Here is a 21,766-nt window from a genome sequence, read left to right as displayed (position 1 = left end):
AGTGTTGTGTGGTGGTGGTGTGTAGCTGCAGTAGTGTTGTGTGGTGGTGTGTAGCTGCAGTAGTGTTGTGTGTGGTGGTGTGTAGCTGCAGTAGTGTTGTGTGGTGGTGGTGTGTAGCTGCAGTAGTGTTGTGTGGTGGTGTGTAGCTGCAGTAGTGTTGTGTGGTGGTGTGTAGCTGCAGTAGTGTTGTGTGGTGGTGTGTAGCTGCAGTAGTGTTGTGTGGTGGTGGTGTGTAGCTGCAGTAGTGTTGTGTGGTGGTGGTGTGTAGCTGCAGTAGTGTTGTGTGGTGGTGTGTAGCTGCAGTAGTGTTGTGTGGTGGTGGTGTGTAGCTGCAGTAGTGTTGTGTGGTGGTGGTGTGTAGCTGCAGTAGTGTTGTGTGGTGGTGTGTAGCTGCAGTAGTGTTGTGTGGTGGTGTGTAGCTGCAGTAGTGTTGTGTGGTGGTGTGTAGCTGCAGTAGTGTTGTGTGGTGGTGGTGTGTAGCTGCAGTAGTGTTGTGTGTGGTGTGTAGCTGCAGTAGTGTTGTGTGGTGGTGTGTAGCTGCAGTAGTGTTGTGTGGTGGTGTGTAGCTGCAGTAGTGTTGTGTGGTGGTGGTGTGTTGCTGCAGTAGTGTTGTGTGGTGGTGTGTAGCTGCAGTAGTGTTGTGTGGTGGTGGTGTGTAGCTGCAGTAGTGTTGTGTGGTGGTGGTGTGTTGCTGCAGTAGTGTTGTGTGGTGGTGTGTAGCTGCAGTAGTGTTGTGTGGTGGTGGTGTGTTGCTGCAGTAGTGTTGTGTGGTGGTGTGTAGCTGCAGTAGTGTTGTGTGGTGGTGGTGTGTAGCTGCAGTAGTGTTGTGTGGTGGTGTGTAGCTGCAGTAGTGTTGTGTGTGGTGTGTAGCTGCAATAGTGTTGTGTGTGGTGGAAGGATGATGGCCTACATTCAGAGGGCTGACTGCAGGCTGCCCAGGTTGACTCAGACAGGGTGATGACCCCATCTGAAACTCTCCCACGCTATCTCCTCCTCTCCCTCTCTCTCTTTTCTCTCCTCTAGCTATCTCTCTCCTCCTCTATCTCTCTCTCTCTTCTCTCTCTCTCTTCTCTCTCTCTCTTCTGTCTCTGTACCTCTCTCCATTTCCATCCCCCCTCGTTCCTTGTTGCTGGTCTCTATTGTCATATCTGACGCTCTGTCCAGCCACATCACCACATCGTCTGGTTTTGCACAGTTCAACGCTGTGTTTGACGGAACATGGCTACATCTGGGAGCGGTGTTCCTATCCAGAGTCCATGTACCACAGAGTCGGCACTGATTATCAAATTCTGCTTCTGTTTATTGTAATTTGTTACAAGTACAGGTATGTTGGAAGCTTTGGTCCTTCACCTGTCCACAACCCTGTACAACCAATGAGTGGCCATCGGGAGAATGGGGTGAATTCCCAGTGGGCCGCTCTGCCCGCTCATAAATTGGCCCGGCAGATCGCCTGCTTTCTCTTTGTTTTTTCACACACCGAATAAAACGTGTGTTAAGTTTGTTAAGTTACTGTGTGACTGATAAGTAAGCTAATAGGCTACACTAGATTTTATTCTAAATAAATGCATGATCAGACCGTTGTGCTGCCTTCGGGTCACATGACCCAAAGGTTCATAACGAACCATCGTTGTGTTTACCAAATTTTACCCAATACAAAAACAATACAAATATTTTTCTTTTAACCTTCGCAATGTGGGGGGTCTGGGACAGCCCAACGGTTAAAAGAAAATGCTTCACTTTGTTTTTGTATGCGGTAAAGTTGTCGCAATACGATGGTGGGTCACAATGAGATAAGATAACACAAGGGTTAAAAAGTGCAGTTTTCAGTTGTCGCGCATGCTCTCTTTCTCAAACAGTAGCGCGCGTACCAAGGTTGTTGCCATGGAGACAACCCTAAACCATCATTTATTGTTGTGGAGGGAGTTAGCAAGATTAAGCTGATGCGAAAATAATACAATGGATGGGAAAAAGATGCCAGGAGGAACTGAAAAAGCCAGGTAAAAAAAGAAAGATCTGTGACCTGCAACGGTGGGAAAAATATGTTTTCTCAAAAGCCCCGAATCTTTCAGGTAAAAAATTGGGTTGTAATTTCTGGCAAATATATAAGTCGCTCTGGATAAGAGCGTCTGCTAAATGACTAAATGCAAATAGGCTAACAATATGAGTCCAACGTAATGTTTGTAGCTCTATTACATAAAGCTCAAAAAACTATTTTGCACTGAAATGAATGCAAACAATCTCATTCATGTGAAGTTCCGATTTCACCTCACATCAAAACCTTGACTAGGTGCTAGGTTCGAGTTAAGCCTCGAATGTTTACAACGTATGGCTCAGCCCCTGGTGGGGATGGGCTGGTTTTGGCCATTACACTTTCGGGCTGAAAATGGGTCCACTCCGGCCCTGGTCAGGGCTGTGCGGTGTCAGGGCTGTGCGGGGTCAGGGCTGTACGGGGTCAGGGCTGTGCAGGGTCAGGGCTGTGTGGGGTCAGGGCTGTACAGGGTCAGGGCTGTGCGGGGTCAGGGCTGTGTGGGGTCAGGGCTGTACAGGGTCAGGGCTGTGTGGGGTCAGGGCTGTACGGGGTCAGGGCTGTACGGGGTCAGGGCTGTGCGGGGTCAGGGCTGTGCGGGGTCAGGGCTGTGTGGGGTCAGGGCTGTGCGGGGTCAGGGCTGTGCGGGGTCAGGGCTGTGCGGGGTCAGGGCTGTGCGGGGTCAGGGCTGTGTGGGGTCAGGGCTGTGCGGGGTCAGGGCTGTGCGGGTCAGGGCTGTGCGGGGTCAGGGCTGTGCGGGGTCAGGGCTGTGTGGGGTCAGGGCTGTGCGGGGTCAGGGCTGTGCGGGGTCAGGGCTGTGCGGGGTCAGGGCTGTGCCGGGTCAGGGCTGTGCGGGGTCAGGGCTGTGCGGGTCAGGGCTGTGCAGGGTCAGGGCTGTGCGGGGTCAGGGCTGTGCGGGGTCAGGGCTGTGTGGGGTCAGGGCTGTGCGGGGTCAGGGCTGTGCCCTGGTGGGAGTCGGGGTATGGAAGGAGCTAGCATGTAGGTACATTGCCCCCGGCAGCACTGTATAAACATGAGAGCTCTTTATCGAATACAGAACTGCAAGGAAGTGCACCTTATCGCTCCCAAGGAGATGACAGACGCAAAGAGTAAGGGGTCACGCGTTGGTTTCTGCGGACTTCTAGAGCCCTGTAGAAGATTTGGGTTCATCTTGCACCGTGACCATAACGATGTACGACTGTGAACCTGTGGGGTGATTATGTTTTGATAACGAAGCCATGCCCCGTGTCAAACCTGTTGTTTTCTTGCAGGTGCTGTCATACCACGCAACATGTTCCAAGACCGAGGTTGATAAGTTCAAGGTAAGGGCTCCCCCCGTCGTTTACATGAATGATCAGAATCATAAGGGAACATAAGCTAGAAGATTTTAATATCATTTCAAGCTCCTTAAAAGAACGTCTAATCCTTAATGGTGTGTGGCATGTGAGGGTTGAGATCATATGAATTCTCCTGGGAAATCCTCCGCATCAAATCAAATCAAATGTATTTGTATAGCCCTTTTTACACGCAAGCATGTCACAGAGGGCTTCACATATGCCCATAGAACTGCCCCTCAACCAACCTAAACCCTCAAGGAAGACAAGGAAAAACTCTCAACAGGAGAAAAAAATGGAAGAAACCTTGGGAGGAGCTATTCAGAGAGGGATCCCCTCCTCCAGAGACGGTTGGTGGGAGAGAGGAGCAGAACACAGGCTAAACATAGTCATACAGTGTCGATGGGTTTTTAAAACACCAAAATCCATTGTTCAACTTTATAGATGTAGGACAGGACCGGGAGACTCGCGACCAGGTCCAGCGTTGGCTGACCGACGACCAGGCAGGTGCTGACAGCTCAAACCCCCCACACCACAGGGGATGTGTGTGGGGGGGACAGAGAGAGGAGAGCAGGGATTAGAGAATGCCAGGAGCAGCTAACAGTTACAGTCATAAAGCTCCTTCCACCTCCACATGCAGATACAGTAGGTTGGCATTTTAATGACCCTCTTCACAGAGATAATCTTGTATCTTGAAGAGGTTTAATGTCAGATTTAAACAATTTATTTCCATTTTAATGAGACTTATGGATAATACGTGCATGGATAAATGCTTTATTGTGCAGCAGTACTAAAACATAGGCGCTTGAAAAGAACTTACATTTCATGGCCCAAGGTAAAAGGTATTCGAGTCAGGTGGCTGAGCGGTTAGAGAATAAGGCTAGTAATCAGAAGGTCACTGGTTCGATTCCCGGCCGCGTCAAATGACGTTGTGTCCTTGGGCAAGGCACTTCACCCTACTTGCCTCGGGGGGAATGTCCCTGTACTTACTGTAAGTTGCTCTGGATAAGAGCGTCTGCTAAATGTAAATGTATTCCTTTAGGTCAACGTGTGAGTGCGTGTTATCCTGGTCGACCTTCCATGGAGATATGTTTCAAAATGAATCATTTGCACCCACAACCTTCAGTTGGATAAGAATAAAAATAATTAATTGCAGCATACAGCAGGAATAGATTGATAGCTTGCCTGCGAGACCTCCTTTTCCGATTGCTTCGATGCGCTGGTGCTTGCTGAGAGCAGTTCTACGGGTCAGGGAGGGGAGAATATTCCTTGAGGCCCCAGATGAAATGACTAATTGGGATATTTGAAATGGATTTGTTCAATCAATATCCAATCATTTTCATTGCATTATTTATGCCATTGAGACGAAAACGCTCTTTGAGAACCGAAAGGCAGAGAGGAACCAAGCCTCCCTCTCATTTCACAAATCAAATCTTTGGAATGTGTGTCTACGATCTGTGAACTGTGTTTTCAAGCACATTGATGTAGGGTTCTCCCCCGCGGCCATCAGCACAATGTGCTGCAGTATGAGTGTGTGTGTGTGTGCGTGTGTGTGTGCGTGTGCGTGTGTGTGCGTGTGATCTCCCTGCCCCCCTCCTCTAGAGTGATGTCACACCCACTCTTGCTCGCTCCATGCCTCCACCTCTTTCGTAACTGTCCAACATATGGAGCTGAGGTAAGCACACACACTACCAGGACTCCACTCGGTTGTAAATGTCACCAGCAACAGCCTTGCCTACTGTTCACTACCCACAACGCTGAAATGACAGAAACGTACCTTTTGACCTGAAAGACAATTCGGAGAAAAAGTGGCTTTTTTCTGTGTGTGTGTCGGGTGGAGGTGGCAGGTCTGTGTGTGTGTCGGGTGGAGGTGGCAGGTCTGTGTGTGTGTCGGGTGGAGGTGGCAGGTCTGTGTGTGTGTCGGGTGGAGGTGGCAGGTCTGTGTGTGTGTGTGTGTCGGGTGGAGGTGGCAGGTCTGTGTGTGTGTGTGTGTCGGGTGGAGGTGGCAGGTCTGTGTGTGTGTGTGTCGGGTGGAGGTGGCAGGTCTGTGTGTGTCGGGTGGAGGTGGCAGGTCTGTGTGTGTGTGTGTCGGTAGCGCGTGTACACAGTGTCCCCTGAAAGCCAGCCGTACCTGCTCACAGATCAGAGAGGAACAGGGAATCTGTCACGTAACACGGTGCCCTCATTAGAGGGGAAAGGCTAGCGTCTGTGCAAGCTTCTCCAACCAGCAGCGCCACAGTCTGGAAGTCTAAAGGGCAGGAGGATTTCTCCGGTCTGTCTGATGGAACCTCCTGAATGCTCATTAGATTATTCCCAAGATGGAGGGCCATGCTCATATCAGAAGCAGGAATCAAGCCGGTTTTAGGAATCTTTGGAGTGTTTCAAAATGTTAGGGGTTAAAAATAGGATCCAGTGACTGCAACTGCAATTTGTCAATGAGCTCAGAGAGAAATACACAGTCTGTTCCTCGGCTGATGGCGGCTCATTAATGTGAACCCTTTCAGAAGGAGCCTTAATTAGTGTGTTTATGTATTTTCAGTATCTTAAAATGGCATGTTCTCCTTTCACCCCTCTCTCTCTCTCTCTCTCTCTCTCTGTCTCTCTCTCTCTCTCTCTCTCTCTCTCTCTCGCTTTCTCTGTCTTTTTGTGTCTCTCTCCTTTTCCCTCACACACACACACACAGACACACACACACAGACACACACACACACCCAGACACACACACACCCAGACACACACACACACAGACACACACACACACCCAGACACACACACACCCAGACACACACACACCCAGACACACACACCTCCTCTCTGACACTCTCCCTCTCTTCCCGCTCTCTCTCAACAGGCTGCCAACATCCCCCTGGTGTGTGAGCTGGGCATTGAGCAGCTGTCGTTTGACGACTTCTCCCTGGACGTGGACGTCATGATCAGGGCAGCCCTGAGGATGTTCATGGAGCTGGGCATGGTGCAGAAGTTCAAGATCGACTACGAGGTGAGAGGAGCCGCCCTCTCTATCCTCTCCCCACTCCTCCTGTGGCACAGTCGGAGTGCTACTACTGTACCCTGCTGGACTTTCGACATGCGCTGTGTGTCGCTTTGAACAAAAAGCAACCTCTAAGTGACAAAACAATGTACGTAGATGTGAAGTATAGAAATGCTCATGATATGTAGACCGTCACAAGAGTCACAAGAGCTCAGGTGTGTGTGTTTTCAAGCCCGGCTTAGCAGCTGGTGTGTGTGTGTGTGTGTGTGTGTGTGTGTGTGTGCGTGTGTGTGTGTGTGTGCGTGTGTGTGTGTGCGTGTGTGTGTGTGTGTGTGCGTGTCTAGACGCTCTGCAGGTGGCTGTTGACCGTGAGGAAGAACTACCGCATGGTGCTCTACCACAACTGGAGGCATGCCTTCAACGTCTGCCAGTGCATGTTCGCCATGCTGACCGTGAGTACAGAACACACACATAGTAGAGGCAGGGGCAGGGTGGTAGAGGCAGGGGCAGGGTGGTAGAGGCAGGGGCAGGGTGGTAGAGGCAGGGGTAGGGTGGTAGAGGCAGGGGGAGGCTGGTAGAGGCAGGGGGAGGCTGGTAGAGGCAGGGGCAGGGTGGTAGAGGCAGGGGCAGGGTGGTAGAGGCAGGGGGAGGCTGGTAGAGGCAGGGGCAGGGTGGTAGAGGCAGGGGGAGGGTGCTAGAGGCAGGGGGAGGCTGGTAGAGGCAGGGGAGGGTGGTAGAGGCAGGGGCAGGGGGGTAGAGGCAGGGGGAGGCTGGTAGAGGCAGGGGCAGGGTGGTAGAGGCAGGGGGAGGCTGGTAGAGGCAGGGGCAGGGTGGTAGAGGCAGGGGGAGGCTGGTAGAGGCAGGGGAGGGTGGTAGAGGCAGGGGCAGGGTGGTAGAGGCAGGGGGAGGCTGGTAGAGGCAGGGGCAGGGTGGTAGAGGCAGGGGGAGGCTGGTAGAGGCAGGGGGAGGCTGGTAGAGGCAGGGGCAGGGTGGTAGAGGCAGGGGGAGGCTGGTAGAGGCAGGGGCAGGGTGGTAGAGGCAGGGGGAGGCTGGTAGAGGCAGGGGCAGGGTGGTGGAGGCAGGGGGAGGCTGGTAGAGGCAGGGGAGGGTGGTAGAGGCAGGGGAGGGTGGTAGAGGCAGGGGGAGGCTGGTAGAGGCAGGGTGGTAGAGGCAGGGGGAGGCTGGTAGAGGCAGGGGCAGGGTGGTAGAGGCAGGGGGAGGCTGGTAGAGGCAGGGGAGGCTGGTAGAGGCAGGGGAGGGTGGTAGAGGCAGGGGAGGCTGGTAGAGGCAGGGGAGGGTGGTAGAGGCAGGGGGAGGCTGGTAGAGGCAGGGGGAGGCTGGTAGAGGCAGGGGAGGGTGGTAGAGGCAGGGGAGGGTGGTAGAGGCAGGGGGAGGCTGGTAGAGGCAGGGCGAGGCTGGTAGAGGCAGGGGAGGGTGGTAGAGGCAGGGGGAGGCTGGTAGAGGCAGGGGAGGCTGGTAGAGGCAGGGGAGGGTGGTAGAGGCAGGGGGAGGCTGGTAGAGGCAGGGGAGGGTGGTAGAGGCAGGGGGAGGCTGGTAGAGGCAGGGGCAGGGTTGTAGAGGCAGGGGGAGGCTGGTAGAGGCAGGGGAGGGTGGTAGAGGCAGGGGGAGGCTGGTAGAGGCAGGGGAGGGTGGTAGAGGCAGGGGCAGGGTGGTAGAGGCAGGGGGAGGCTGGTAGAGGCAGGGGCAGGGTGGTAGAGGCAGGGTGCTAGAGGCAGGGGGAGGCTGGTAGAGGCAGGGGCAGGGTGGTAGAGGCAGGGGCAGGCTGGTAGAGGCAGGGGAGGGTGGTAGAGGCTGGGGCAGGGTGGTAGTGGCAGGGGGAGGCTGGTAGAGGCAGGGACAGGGTGGTAGAGGCAGGGGGAGGCTGGTAGAGGCTGGGGGAGGCTGGTAGAGGCAGGGGCAGGGTGGTAGAGGCAGGGGGAGGCTGGTAGAGGCTGGGGCAGGGTGGTAGAGGCAGGGGGAGGCTGGTAGAGGCAGGGGCAGGGTGGTAGAGGCAGGGGGAGGCTGGTAGAGGCAGGGGCAGGGTGGTAGAGGCAGGGGGAGGCTGGTAGAGGCAGGGGAGGGTGGTAGAGGCAGGGGGAGGCTGGTAGAGGCAGGGGAGGGTGGTAGAGGCAGGGGGGTAGAGGCAGGGGGAGGCTGGTAGAGGCAGGGGGAGGCTGGTAGAGGCAGGGGAGGGTGGTAGAGGCAGGGTGGTAGAGGCAGGGGGAGGCTGGTAGAGGCAGGGGCAGGGTGGTAGAGGCAGGGGGAGGCTGGTAGAGGCAGGGGTCTGGAAAGGAGTATTGACGACACACAGCCACTCCATAATATCTGAAGAAGCACACGTCCTATCACAGTACAGCAGCGATCTGAGGCAGGTGTCTCCATTTCGTTTATACTTTGATTGTTCTGTTCTTGTTTTTTTCCCCTAATATATTTTTCATACTTCTCTATATTCCTTTGATTTCCCCTCCCCTTCTCCACAATCCCATGTTCTTCCCTCGCCTCTGTCAGGGCTTCTCTCTGAGAGCCTGGTGTCTGACTGACTAGACAAACACTCATGCAGGGGAGACAGGGTGTTTGTTTCAGAGAAGACTCCAGTGATCCGCTTCATGCAGGGGAGACAGGGTGTTTGTTTCAGAGAAGACTCCAGTGATCCGCTTCATGCAGGGGAGACAGGGTGTTTGTTTCAGAGAAGACTCCAGTGATCCGCTTCATGCAGGGGAGACAGGGTGTTTGTTTCAGAGAAGACTCCAGTGATCCGCTTCATGCAGGGGAGACAGGGTGTTTGTTTCAGAGAAGACTCCAGTGATCCGCTTCATGCAGGGGAGACAGGGTGTTTGTTTCAGAGAAGACTCCAGTGATCCGCTTCATGCAGGGGAGACAGGGTGTTTGTTTCAGAGAAGACTCCAGTGATCCGCTTCATGCAGGGGAGACAGGGTGTTTGTTTCAGAGAAGACTCCAGTGATCCGCTTCATGCAGGGGAGACAGGGTGTTTGTTTCAGAGAAGACTCCAGTGATCCGCTTCATGCAGGGGAGACAGGGTGTTTGTTTCAGAGAAGACTCCAGTGATCCGCTTCATGCAGGGGAGACAGGGTGTTTGTTTCAGAGAAGACTCCAGTGATCCGCTTCATGCAGGGGAGACAGGGTGTTTGTTTCAGAGAAGACTCCAGTGATCCGCTTCATGCAGGGGAGACAGGGTGTTTGTTTCAGAGAAGACTCCAGTGATCCGCTTCATGCAGGGGAGACAGGGTGTTTGTTTCAGAGAAGACTCCAGTGATCCGCTTCATGCAGGGGAGACAGGGTGTTTGTTTCAGAGAAGACTCCAGTGATCCGCTTCATGCAGGGGAGACAGGGTGTTTGTTTCAGAGAAGACTCCAGTGATCCGCTTCATGCAGGGGAGACAGGGTGTTTGTTTCAGAGAAGACTCCAGTGATCCGCTTCATGCAGGGGAGACAGGGTGTTTGTTTCAGAGAAGACTCCAGTGATCCGCTTCATGCAGGGGAGACAGGGTGTTTGTTTCAGAGAAGACTCCAGTGATCCGCTTCATGCAGGGGAGACAGGGTGTTTGTTTCAGAGAAGACTCCAGTGATCCGCTTCATGCAGGGGGGACAGGGTGTTTGTTTCAGAGAAGACTCCAGTGATCCGCTTCATGCAGGGGAGACAGTGTGTTTGTTTCAGAGAAGACTCCAGTGATCCGCTTCATGCAGGGGAGACAGGGTGTTTGTTTCAGAGAAGACTCCAGTGATCCGCTTCATGCAGGGGAGACAGGGTGTTTGTTTCAGAGAAGACTCCAGTGATCCGCTTCATGCAGTTACAGAAACCTTTTACTCTATCAGGACCTGGGGGCAATTATACAGACATATACACACACACATACGCACTTATACACACACACACATAGACACACATACACACGCCCCCCCCCCCCCCACACACACACACTCATATACACACAGACACACATACGCAGATATACACACTCACACACACACACACACACTCACACACACACACACGCATGTGCACTCTACTTCATCTAATCAACCGCAGTGTGTTGTGCATGGTTCCCCATTTGAAGTGATTATTGGCGGGAGGGAAATGGAACAGTTGTTTGTAAGCTCTCTGGAGCCCGTGGGCTCTCCTGCGAGGTGTTTTAATGAGGAGGTGTTTAATGAGTGTCTCAGACCTGTGCTCGACCAGCTGTTATTCCCCCAGCGACCTGCAGGGGGCCACGGCTGAGCGCTGCCAGGCCAGTGATGAATCACTCTCTGGCTGCTGATGCTGCCGACCTGCTGTACTCACACACAGGGCTAATGAGGATGTGCTGGGGCACCTAGCTAGGTTTAGCTAGGGTTAGGGTTAGTTAGGGTTAGCAAGGGTTAGGGTTAGCTAGGGTTAGGGTTAGCTAGGGTTAGATAGGGTTAGGGTTAGCTAGGCTACATCTACTGTCTGGATTTGTTGCCGTGCTCAACACACTCACACACACTCACACACACTCACTCACTCACTCACACACACGTTGAAGTCTGGTGCACCTAATGGGCTCACTCAATGTGTTTTCCCTGTGTGACATCATCTTGTCTGTGGGTGTGTGTGGTTGTTGTGTGTGTGTGTGCATGTGGGTGTGTGTGTATGGTTGTTGTGTGTATGTGCCTGTGTGTGTGTGTGTGTGTGTGTGTGTGCGTGTGTGTGTCAGACGGCGGGCTTCCAGGAGACCCTGACGGAGGTGGAGATCCTGGCCCTCATCGTGGGATGTGTCTGTCACGACCTCGACCACCGAGGAACTAACAACGCCTTCCAGGCCAAGTGGGTCCTGCTGCAGAGACACTGACACACTGCTGCAGAGACACTGACACACTGCTGCAGACACACTGACACACTGCTGCAGACACACTGACACACTGCTGCAGAGACACTGACACACTGCTGCAGACACACTGACACACTGCTGCAGACACACTGCTGCAGAGACACTGACACACTGCTGCAGACACACTGCTGCAGACACACTGCTGCAGACACACTGACACACTGCTGCAGACACACTGACACACTGCTGCAGAGACACTGACAGACTGCTGCAGACACACCGACACACTGCTGCAGAGACACTGACACACTGCTGCAGACACTGACACACTGCTGCAGAGACACTGACAGACTGCTGCAGACACACCGACACACTGCTGCAGACACACTGACACACTGCTGCAGACACACTGCTGCAGAGACACTGACACACTGCTGCAGACACACTGCTGCAGACACACTGCTGCAGACACACTGACACACTGCTGCAGACACACTGACACACTGCTGCAGAGACACTGACAGACTGCTGCAGACACACCGACACACTGCTGCAGAGACACTGACACACTGCTGCAGACACTGACACACTGCTGCAGAGACACTGACACAGCAGAGGAGGAGGCACACACACCACACACACCACACACACGCACACACACACACCACACACACCACACACATGCACGGACACACATAACACACATAAGCACAAAAATCTGACATCCACAATCACTGAACACAGGCTTACAAATACATAGCAGACACAGCACGTGCAGTGTGCGCTGCAGAGGTAGACAGACGTACACTGATGCTGGTTTCACCCATGGTGTATCATCCCAGCTCCAGTCAGGATCCCAGGCAAGGAGCTAGTTGCATAAGACTTATGTAAGACTCTGTCTGACAGAGAAGCAGTAAACCTGGCGTCTCCTCTAGAACCCTAACCCTAACCCTCTGCAGTTAGAACAGTGGGTACAACTGCTGCTAAGTCAGTCTGGGTTAGTTCTGCTGATATTCCCACACACATGCATGCACACACACCATTAACACAGACATACACACAGGTGCACACACTGACACACTCACACACACAGGTGCACACTCACACACTCACACACACACATACACACGGGTGCACACACTAACACTCACACACACACACACACACACACACACACACAGGTGCACACGCTAACACTCACACACACACAGGTGCACACGCTAACACTCACACACTCACACACACACATACACACGGGGTACACATGGCTAGATAGACCTAAGATCATGTGTGTCTTCTAGGTGTGGATATCAGGTTAGGAATGCTGAGCATCACACTGTTCCTTGCTGGATACACACTGAACAAGTTGGGAGTTATGAAAGAACAGGATTAGGATGTTTACAATGATTTATTGAGCAGGATTTGACTAGCAGCATCTAATGCCTGCTAAAGTGATGTAGTCTAAAGTAATGTTACATTTTTCTCTATCTGTATGAATGCCGGTGTGTGTGTGTGTGCATGTGGGTGTGTGTGTGTCCTCAGGACTGGATCAGCTCTATCTCTGCTCTACGGGACGTCTGCTACGCTGGAACACCACCACTTCAACCACGCTGTCATGATCCTGCAGAGTGAGGTGCTGCTCCCCACCTCCACCTTAATCTCCTCCATCACCTCCATCACCTCCACCTTAATCTCCTCCATCACCTCCACCTCCTCCACCTTAACCTCCACCATCCCCTCCTCCGGAGGCCTCATCAGGTCTCACCACCAGAACACACATTTTCCCACAAACATGGCCGCACTTACTGTCTTTCTCTGACAACCGAGGAGATGAAAAAGGAGGCCGTGACCTCAAATCGATGTGATTTGGGAACTGATAGAGTTGCTGGTGATTGGTTGAGAGAGATGTTTTACCAGGAGACCGGGTTTGTGTGCTAATTAAAGGCGTTTGAGGGAGCAGTGGAGATGAGCCAGGCTCCAGTGACAGTGAGCAGTCAAACGTTTGCTTGGAATACCAGAATGGATTCTGTTGATGGTGGATGAGTTCCCATAGTCTGCATTAGCATATAAATGAAAAGTGTTGCTAATCCGAGGGGGAAAGCGAGCTCACAGATTGAGTCCACCTACGAGCAGGATGGGCTCATTATCACGGACCCTTCCCACAATGCCACACTCCTTCCGGGCTTCTCCACTCCTCCTTCCCTTAAACTCTCCCCCATCCTCCTCTCCCCTGTTCCTCTAGAGACACCTGAGGACTCTGCCCATGTCCTAGTGGTGCTGTTCATGCCGGGCCGGCGGGCTGGGAGAGGGAGCCAGAGAGCTCCGCTGAAACTCTGAGCTGGTGTAGCAGAGTTGGGGAGAGGACGGCAGCCTGGTCTGGTGACGGTGGCTCCTCCACCCCCCTGTCCCCTGGACAGCCTCCCAGCTCCACCCCCCTGTCCCCTGGACAGCCTCCCAGCTCCACCCCCCTGTCCCCTGGACAGCCTCCCAGCTCCACCCCCCTGTCCCCTGGACAGCCTCCAAGCTCCACCCCCCTGTCCCCTGGACAGCCTCCCAGCTCCACCCCCCTGTCCCCTGGACAGCCTCCCAGCTCCACCCCCCTGTCCCCTGGACAGCCTCCCAGCTCCACCCCCCTGTCCCCTGGACAGCCTCCCAGCTCCACCCCCCTGTCCCCTGGACAGCCTCCCAGCTCCACCCCCCTGTCCCCTGGACAGCCTCCCAGCTCCACCCCCCTGTCCCCTGGACAGCCTCCCAGCCCCACCCCCCTGCCCACCGGCCAGGGCCGAGGTTCTCTCTCTGACCGGCTCGTAGAACACTCCAGACTTTTCTTTCTTCCAGGCCCAGACTGAACTGATGTTTGGACTCAAAAGTGTAGAATGTTTTTACGTCAAGGGGCCAAATACCCAGATCTGTGGGTGGTTCATCTGAAACCCCTCTGACAGTGCTTCCATAGACGCTTCACGCTTGCTGTTTGTCGCTTAAAATTTCGCAGCACACACACACACACATGCGCACACGCACACACACACACAGTCATTCCCACTTCAGCACTGTCTGGTTGAGTTCCTTTCAGAGTCAAACAATGATGACATCTACAACAGCACTGACTTCTCCCAAGCAATGTCACGAGTTCTAAAATGGAAAGTGTATAATTTTTTTCTCTCATGCACATTTTAAACTGTGTGTGTTTTTTTTTTTCTTTTTCTGCAGGGACATAACATATTCTCCAACCTGTCCTCCAGAGATTATGGAGACCTCATGCAGCTGCTGAAACAGTCCATCCTAGCCACAGATCTCACTCTGTACTTTGAGTACGTACCTTACTCTCCGCACCATACATAAGGTTCACTTCATGCATGAATTATTCATACCTTCTTATGTAACACGCCACAATCCATGTAGCTTTACATTGCCTAGTAACAGAGCATTCATCTGCCCTATACCGCCCCCTTGTGGAGACACCCTGAATAAAGTAGGCCATTTTCCCTCTAATTCAGGAACAGGAACACATTCTTTGAGTTGGTCAGCAAAGGAGAGTACAACTGGAATGTCAAGACCCACAGAGACATGTGCAGGTAACTGTTCCCAAGCACGGAGGAGCCTCTGGATATTGTCACTAAGATGAGAGAAGAGAGAATGTCTTTAACTGAACGCAGAGAGAATGTCGTGAACTGAGACGAGAGAGAAGGCTTTTGTTAACGGATCATTTCAGTGTTTCATTCCAGAAGTAACTCTAGGATGTTTCCCCTTCTCGTAGGTCCATGTTGATGACGGCGTGTGACCTCGGGGCTGTCACCAAGCCCTGGGACATATCCCGCAAGGTGACAAGGGCCGTGTTTCCCTCCGAAACGACCCCGCGTGAGAAATGTCGTCTCGCGGCCACTCTGGGGCCGAACCCCCCTTCCGGTCTCACCTGCTGTCCTGTCCTGTGTCTCTCCTAGGTCGCAGAGCTGGTGACCAGCGAGTTCTTCGAGCAAGGGGACCGGGAGAGATCGGAGCTGAAGCTCACCCCGTCTGTGAGTACCTTGCCGCGCCTCGTCCCCTGACGTGGACGCCGTTGGTGTCCTCTGAACAGACGCTGAGCACATCAGATGTTGCGCCCCTTGTGCGCCCCCAGATCTTTCTAGGTGACGCTGGTTATTTGCGGAACAGGGACAGCCCTGAGGCCCCCGCATGGGTCACTAGTTACACAGAGCTTGCATCACACAGAGAGAGAGGGGGGGGGGGAGAGAGAGAGAGGGAGGGAGGGAGAGAGAGAGAGAGAGAGAGAGAGAGAGAGAGGGAGGGAGGGAGGGAGGGAGGGAGGGAATGAGAGAGAGAGGGGGGGGGAGAGAGGGGGAGGGAGAGGAAGAGAGGGGGGAAAGAGAGAGAGAGAGAAAGGGAAATGTAGAGAGAGATAGAGAGAGATAGTGAGAGAGGGGAAAGAGAGGGAGAAAGGGGGGGAGGTTGTTAGCTCGTACACACTCCTGCTGCTGAGCCTGGGGCGATGTTTGGGCCAGGGTTTAATCTGACAGCCTCGCGTCCTGGAATCCCCTGCTCACTAGAACCACAAGAACTAGAACCTCCACCAACACGTCCATAGGTGCACACAGGAATCCAGGACTGAAACCTCGGTTCAATTCCATTCAGCATCTGTAGTGTGTAACACGAGGCACATTCTCCACTAACAGACGACACGTGTCATAAGATAGGATTGTTACCTCTACCTATAGGGCTGAAAAGCTATTCAGGATGAAATGATGAGAGATTCCACGTCGACGTCGTTTGTCTGCACTGTGAGACTATTTTTCCTTTCCTCAAAGAGAACCGCGGAACGTTCCGTGTGCGCTATCTGCACTTTGAAGACCAAGCGCCGGCGCAGGTCGTTAGGGGCAACCGAGGAAGTGCTGCGTCTGTAATTACTGGCTGTTGACTAATCGTGCCACGTTGCCCTCCCCTCTGGAGTCGCTGATGCAGTAGCCTAAGGTCCGCTGCCTGTGTCAAACCCTTTACCACAGAGTGAGTGGGTGTTGGGCTCCCAAGCTGTAGCCCAGTAACTGGATGTGAAGTGAAGTCTCTGTCGAGCTTCAGAGCCGTGCTGCTGGAGAGATGGAGGGGCAGGGGAGAGCGCAGGAGCTGGAATCGACTTGTTTGTGTCCAAAGTGAGGCCTGTCGGGCTGTTCTGCCGCTGCTGGTCTGTCCCTGCTGCGGGAGGGTTTCCTGTTTGACGACGTGAGATGGCGTTTGTCTTTCAGGCCATCTTCGATCGGAACCGGAAAGACGAGTTGCCGGGTCTTCAGTTGGAATGGATCGATGGGATCTGTGCTCCGCTGTATAAGGTAACACTTCCTACCTCCTCTCCGCCTGTCTCCCTACACTCCCCCCCCTCCCCCACACACCCCCCCCCCCCTCCCCCACACCCCCCCCCCCTCCCCCCCCCCCCTCCCCCTCCCCCCCCTCCCCCACACACACACACAATCTCCACCGACCTCACAGTGGAGAGAGCCTCTTCTCTCCTGCACCAGCCAGCACTGTTCTTCCACATTGTCCTCCCTCGTGACGCCAGCCGGGGGAGGAGTCACCCACAGGCGTGGAACTCCAGACACGCCGCCCGCAGAATGACAGTAGTGGCTTTTTTTCTTTACTCTGTGAAAGACCTCAAGGACATCTTCTGTCTGAATGAGAACACAAGAATGAGTCGACATTTCCTGGTGTGAGCAGAGCCGAGCCAAACTGCAGCTCGGCATGAAAGTGCTTCTGACGTCGGTGATGGATGGAAACGAGACAAACGTAGCATGTAGCCTTTTGATTCAATGTCACTTTATTTCAGACACGCACGTCCATGTCAGTAGAGAAGAAAAGGAAGAGCTATTCAAGCACAAACAACGCAGACATGTGAAGAAGATCATGGCATTTCACAAGTCCACAGTGATTACAGTAAAACACAGGCAGGCCTTTTGTGTCACACACACATGTTATGTGTGTGTGACGCTAAAGCTGCCCTGGCCTGTGTTGGAGCGATAGAGGACTTCCTGAAGAGAAGACGGCCACTCACAGACCACACAACTCGACCAGGAAAAGATACGACCGGAATTGTTAAAGTAGTTAACCCCAAAATATTCACCAACCATATTGCACTTCCCTCATCTTTCATTTCCCGATGATTATTCTAAACTAGAAACAACAACACAATCAAACAACCAAAGCAGAAAAAACAACAACAAAAAAAAACGTCATTGTGTGGGATGATTCCAGTTTTAACTTCAGAAGCAACAGTTGACTCGCGTTTATCTTTGAACACGCGGATTGCCTTTGTAGATGCGAAGGAACAAAGGTGTTTGGCTACTGCGCGGCTGTTTGTGTGTGTGTGTGCTGCCTCACTGCGCCATCGTCGTGCAAACGAACCGTGCTCAGAGCACGCCAGTAGCATCCAGCTCAAGACCAGCGGCCTATTAGAGGCAGGCAGGGAGCGCGGGGAGAGCGTCAAGCAGGAAGTTCACAGGCTTCAGGTTGTGTCTGTGGGAGGGAGAGCGTCAAGCAGGAAGTTCACAGGCTTCAGGTTGTGTCTGTGGGAGGGAGAGCGTCGAGCAGGAAGTTCACAGGCTTCAGGTTGTGTCTGTGGGAGGGAGAGCGTCGAGCAGGAAGTTCACAGGCTTCAGGTTGTGTCTGTGGGAGGGAGAGCGTCGAGCAGGAAGTTCACAGGCTTCAGGTTGTGTCTGTGGGAGGGAGAGCGTCGAGCAGGAAGTTCACAGGCTTCAGGTTGTGTCTGTGGGAGGAAGAGAATCTCACGCATCTCCTTCTACCGGAGCTCGCTGGCTATTGTGTGGAATATTAATCCACCTTTATGCAACGTTCCGTCTTCAAAGGCCCCCCAAGATAACCAGCTCTCTACCGCCTCCCCCACTGTCTCTCCGGAACAGCGATGCAGTCGAGGCACCAGGACTACAGCAGGGCTCTCTCTCACTGGAGATAAATACTGTAGACAGGGGAATGAGAGAGAGAGAGATGTCCACATGATCCTCTGGTGAAAATCCTCCTCGGTTAGGCAGCTGAGCTGGGGAGACTAACCCAGGGAGAGAGACCGGATCATCGGGACTGCTGTGGTGGTCACTGCTCTTTGTTGGCCTCACACATAACAGGGATACAATCCTCTCCAAATCCACATGCACTCATTATCCAGCAAGATTCACACTTCCTGTTATTGTAGCCATTAACCTTTAAATATTATGTTCGCCATGCGGCGTCGTGGACACCAAGTCGCGAGGTTACGGTTTGAAGCGTAAAATGGAACGCGCTCTCCAGAAATAATTCTGCATTGCGTCGAAATGAGAGGCCATGACGACTCTTCAGAGCGTAGACGAGGAGGCTCGTCTTTTGAACTGTGCGGCTTCACCACACATGGTTTCCATCTTAGTGCCGTATCACAGTTGTTTTCATTGTGGCGCGGGTTTTTTGGAGTATGCCATTTGGAACACAAATGCCTCCGCTGTCCACCACCTCTTGACGATAAACAACAAACTCTTTTGACTTTTTTTTTTAAGACAGTTTTGGCCAAGACAAAGATCGCCTAATTGCGCTGCTTTCACCAGCATACGCATGGAGAATATACAGTCAGTCAGACGGTAGCTTGACTGTGGAGAAGAAGCACCGAGAGTCCAGAGGCCAGAGGACACTCTGAACGTGTGCACAATCCACTGGCGATTTTAGACCCTTTTTAGGGGTGCGTAAGCATCCCAATTTCACCTCAGCACCCCTAAAAATAATAATTATTAAAAAAAATATATATATTATTGTTTATTATAATTTGATGCTGGTAGTTCATGAAGAAAGGGACATCCTTAGTTTTTTCATTCATTCAATATTTTGCATAATAATACATAAATGTATTAATTGTTATCCAGTGAAATTAGGGATTTATTACAGGCATGCAAACTCCTCATCTTTAGGTGAGACTCACCTTTTTTAAACCAAAATGGGTAACCTACGTGACGCGTGCAGATCTTTTTTGGGGGGGGAGCGTGGCCAACACAGCATTTTACCCGTGCTTCCCAACTTTACAACTGGCTGTGGAACCAATCGTCACTCCTAATGCCTAAACCTCACAGCCAATCAGAGGCAGAGTGGGGAGAGGTTTACAGACCCATCTTACATCATCTAGTAGAAACTATTTTAATACAATATTAAAAATGATGTCTATTGGATGTGTGTTAGCTTTACAGTAAGTGATGCTTTTGACTTTTGATTTTTAAAGTAGTTCAACACAGGTAATCCTGTTTGTTTAATTGTTTTTTATGATGTATGCTATACAAAAAATGTATTTATGGTTAAAAGAACATGACATTTTTTACAAGAGCACAGATTCTACATAGATCTAGCCTCTTAATTTTGCTCTCAAAGTGCACCAAATGTATGCGTTTAAATAAAAAATGTAATACATTTTCTTCCGGGGGAACATGCCCCCGGACCCCCCTAGAGGGTCGGGGGTTCGCCGTATCCTGCTCACCTTTTTTACCCCTGACCTGTTTGCATGCCTGTTATTAGCAAGGGGGTGGAGCACTTTTCCAAGGCACTGTATTCATGTCACATTCTCATTGGGGGCTGAGCAGCCCTAAAGGTCTGATCCCAGAATCGCCCCTGGCACAATCCCAGCTGAATTCCCAGTTTGGGCTTCGCTTTATTGACTGTGAGCGGGGAAGAAATGGAAGCAGTCTTGTTGAATGCCGTGGATTTCAGCTCAGGTGAAAAGCCTTTGTGCTGGGCTCTGCCAAGGGATGGGTGAGTGTTTCCATATGGAAAGGGACTGATGAAATGTTGGTTAATGACAGTGTCTTCCCTGGGAAACCCAAGGAAGCAGATACGGTTCACAGGGGCTTAAGGCTGTGTGTGGAGAAGCTCTCGTGTAGGGGGGGGGGGTTCATTAAAAGCCTGATGAAAGCCGGAGCGTTGGGGTGACAGAGCTGCCCACTGTTCATCACACAATGTGGAGAGACAAGCGGCTCATTACAACCCAACAGGCTCTTTGTAATCTTAAAGTAGCAGGAGCCATTTTCTTGGAAAACCGTTCCATTCTTGTTTGTTTGCGTCAACCGCTTTTTTGTTTTATTAAAAAGGTTTTTTTGTGAATAAGGTGTTGTAGTCAGTGCCCCCCACACACACACACACACCACACACACACACACGGAATCCTGCAACCCTCACCCCTCTCTTCCAACCCCTAACTCCTGTCCTTCTTTCAGACTCTGGTGAAACTGAACCCAAAGCTCCAGCCAATGGTGGACATGATCCAAGCCAACAGAGCCAGATGGGAGGAGCTCAACAACGAGAGGCAGAGCGGCCAGAGCCCCTCCAGCCCCACAAGCCATTGCGGCAGCGACGCCACGGGAACCAGCGGCTGCCCCGCGGCCCCCCACGGCTGCCCCCCCAGCCACGCGGGGACGGACGGCGACCCCCCCAAACCTGCCAGCTAGTCACCGCCCCCCCACCGGCCTCGCAGCTTCAGTGCTCTTCCACTCCACCTGCAGGCTAGGCAGTGCAGTGCAGCAGTGCATCTTGGGCTCTGCGCCTTGCTTTGGGTCCTCTGGAGCATGGGCTTGTGTAGACTTCAGACCCCCTGGGGGGGTCCCCTCCTGGGGGGGTCCCCTCCTGGGGGGGTCCCCTCCTGGGGGGGTCCCCTCCTGGGGGGGTCCCCTCCTGGGGGGGTCTCCCTGCTCCTTCCACGGCCTTCGCTGACGAGGGGGCGTCTGACGTGCTTGCGGGCGCAACCAGCGACGCCCTACTACATCCTACCTTCCCCCCCGACGACCTCCACACCCGCGGAACCCTGTTTACCGTCACACCGTCCGCCAGGGAGGAGGGAGTCAGCGAGGCACTTTTTTGGGCCGACGAGCCGGCCACTGACTCACCCAGACTCGCCTGCCTGGAGAGTTCCAGAAGTTTGCTGTAGATCTCCACTCTCTCGCTGTTCTGTTGCTCTTCCCTTATCAGTTTTCGTCGTGTTTTTTGGTTTGTTTTGTATTGTACATATGAGGTTTAGAAAGAGATGGTATATGCAGTTGCTTTATCTGAGTCTGGTCGTGTAAGGTGTGTCTGTAGACTTAATAAAGGATCAGGATGGCTAATACTTGCAATGCAAATCCACTGTTCCTCTCCCCCTCCATCCTTCCCTCTCTCTCTCCCTTCCTGCCTTCCTCTCTCTCTCCCTTCCTGCCTTCCTGCCTTCCTCTCTCTCTCTTTCTCTCTCTTTCTCTCTCTCTCTCTCTCTCCCTTCCTGCCTTCCTCTCTCTCTCTCTCTCTCTCCCTTTCTCCCTCCCTCCCTCCATTCCTCCATCCCTCTCTCCATCCTTCCCTGCCTCCCTCCCTCCATCTCTCCCTGCCCCGCTCCATCCATCCCTCCCTCCCTCCCCTCACAATCTCTTCCTGTGCCTTGGTTGAAACTCCTAATGAAAATTGCCATAGGCTTATTTAATAGTCCGAGCAGTTATAGTGTGCTAATATGATTTGTGCAGTCATTAACACCTGCCAATATATTGTAACACCTTTTATTCCCATTTGAGGTTTGACAAAATTGTAATTAAGTAAAGACCTAGTGGGGAATGGTTTTCTGATATGTGAACCAAAACATACACACGCAC

General features: G+C 52.8%; 1 protein-coding gene across 1 annotated transcript in view; it reads left to right on the top strand.

The window, feature by feature from the left end:
• LOC134015866 (dual 3',5'-cyclic-AMP and -GMP phosphodiesterase 11A-like) overlaps positions 1-20,764 on the top strand; it is a gene marked incomplete at its 5' end in the record, with an annotated part of 30,498 nt that extends 9,734 nt beyond the window's left edge. The window contains 11 exon segments of the mRNA XM_062455372.1: positions 3,298-3,348; positions 6,212-6,358; positions 6,694-6,801; positions 11,043-11,152; positions 12,699-12,789; positions 14,367-14,467; positions 14,654-14,731; positions 14,914-14,977; positions 15,098-15,172; positions 16,391-16,474; positions 20,372-20,764. Of these exon segments, the coding sequence (XP_062311356.1) occupies positions 3,298-3,348; positions 6,212-6,358; positions 6,694-6,801; positions 11,043-11,152; positions 12,699-12,789; positions 14,367-14,467; positions 14,654-14,731; positions 14,914-14,977; positions 15,098-15,172; positions 16,391-16,474; positions 20,372-20,602 (1,140 nt within the window).
• Positions 20,765-21,766: the final 1,002 nt, after the last annotated feature.

This window comes from Osmerus eperlanus, unplaced genomic scaffold (assembly GCF_963692335.1).
Source record: "Osmerus eperlanus unplaced genomic scaffold, fOsmEpe2.1 SCAFFOLD_264, whole genome shotgun sequence".
NCBI lineage: Eukaryota > Metazoa > Chordata > Actinopteri > Osmeriformes > Osmeridae > Osmerus > Osmerus eperlanus.
This window is presented reverse-complemented; position numbering and strand designations above follow the sequence as displayed.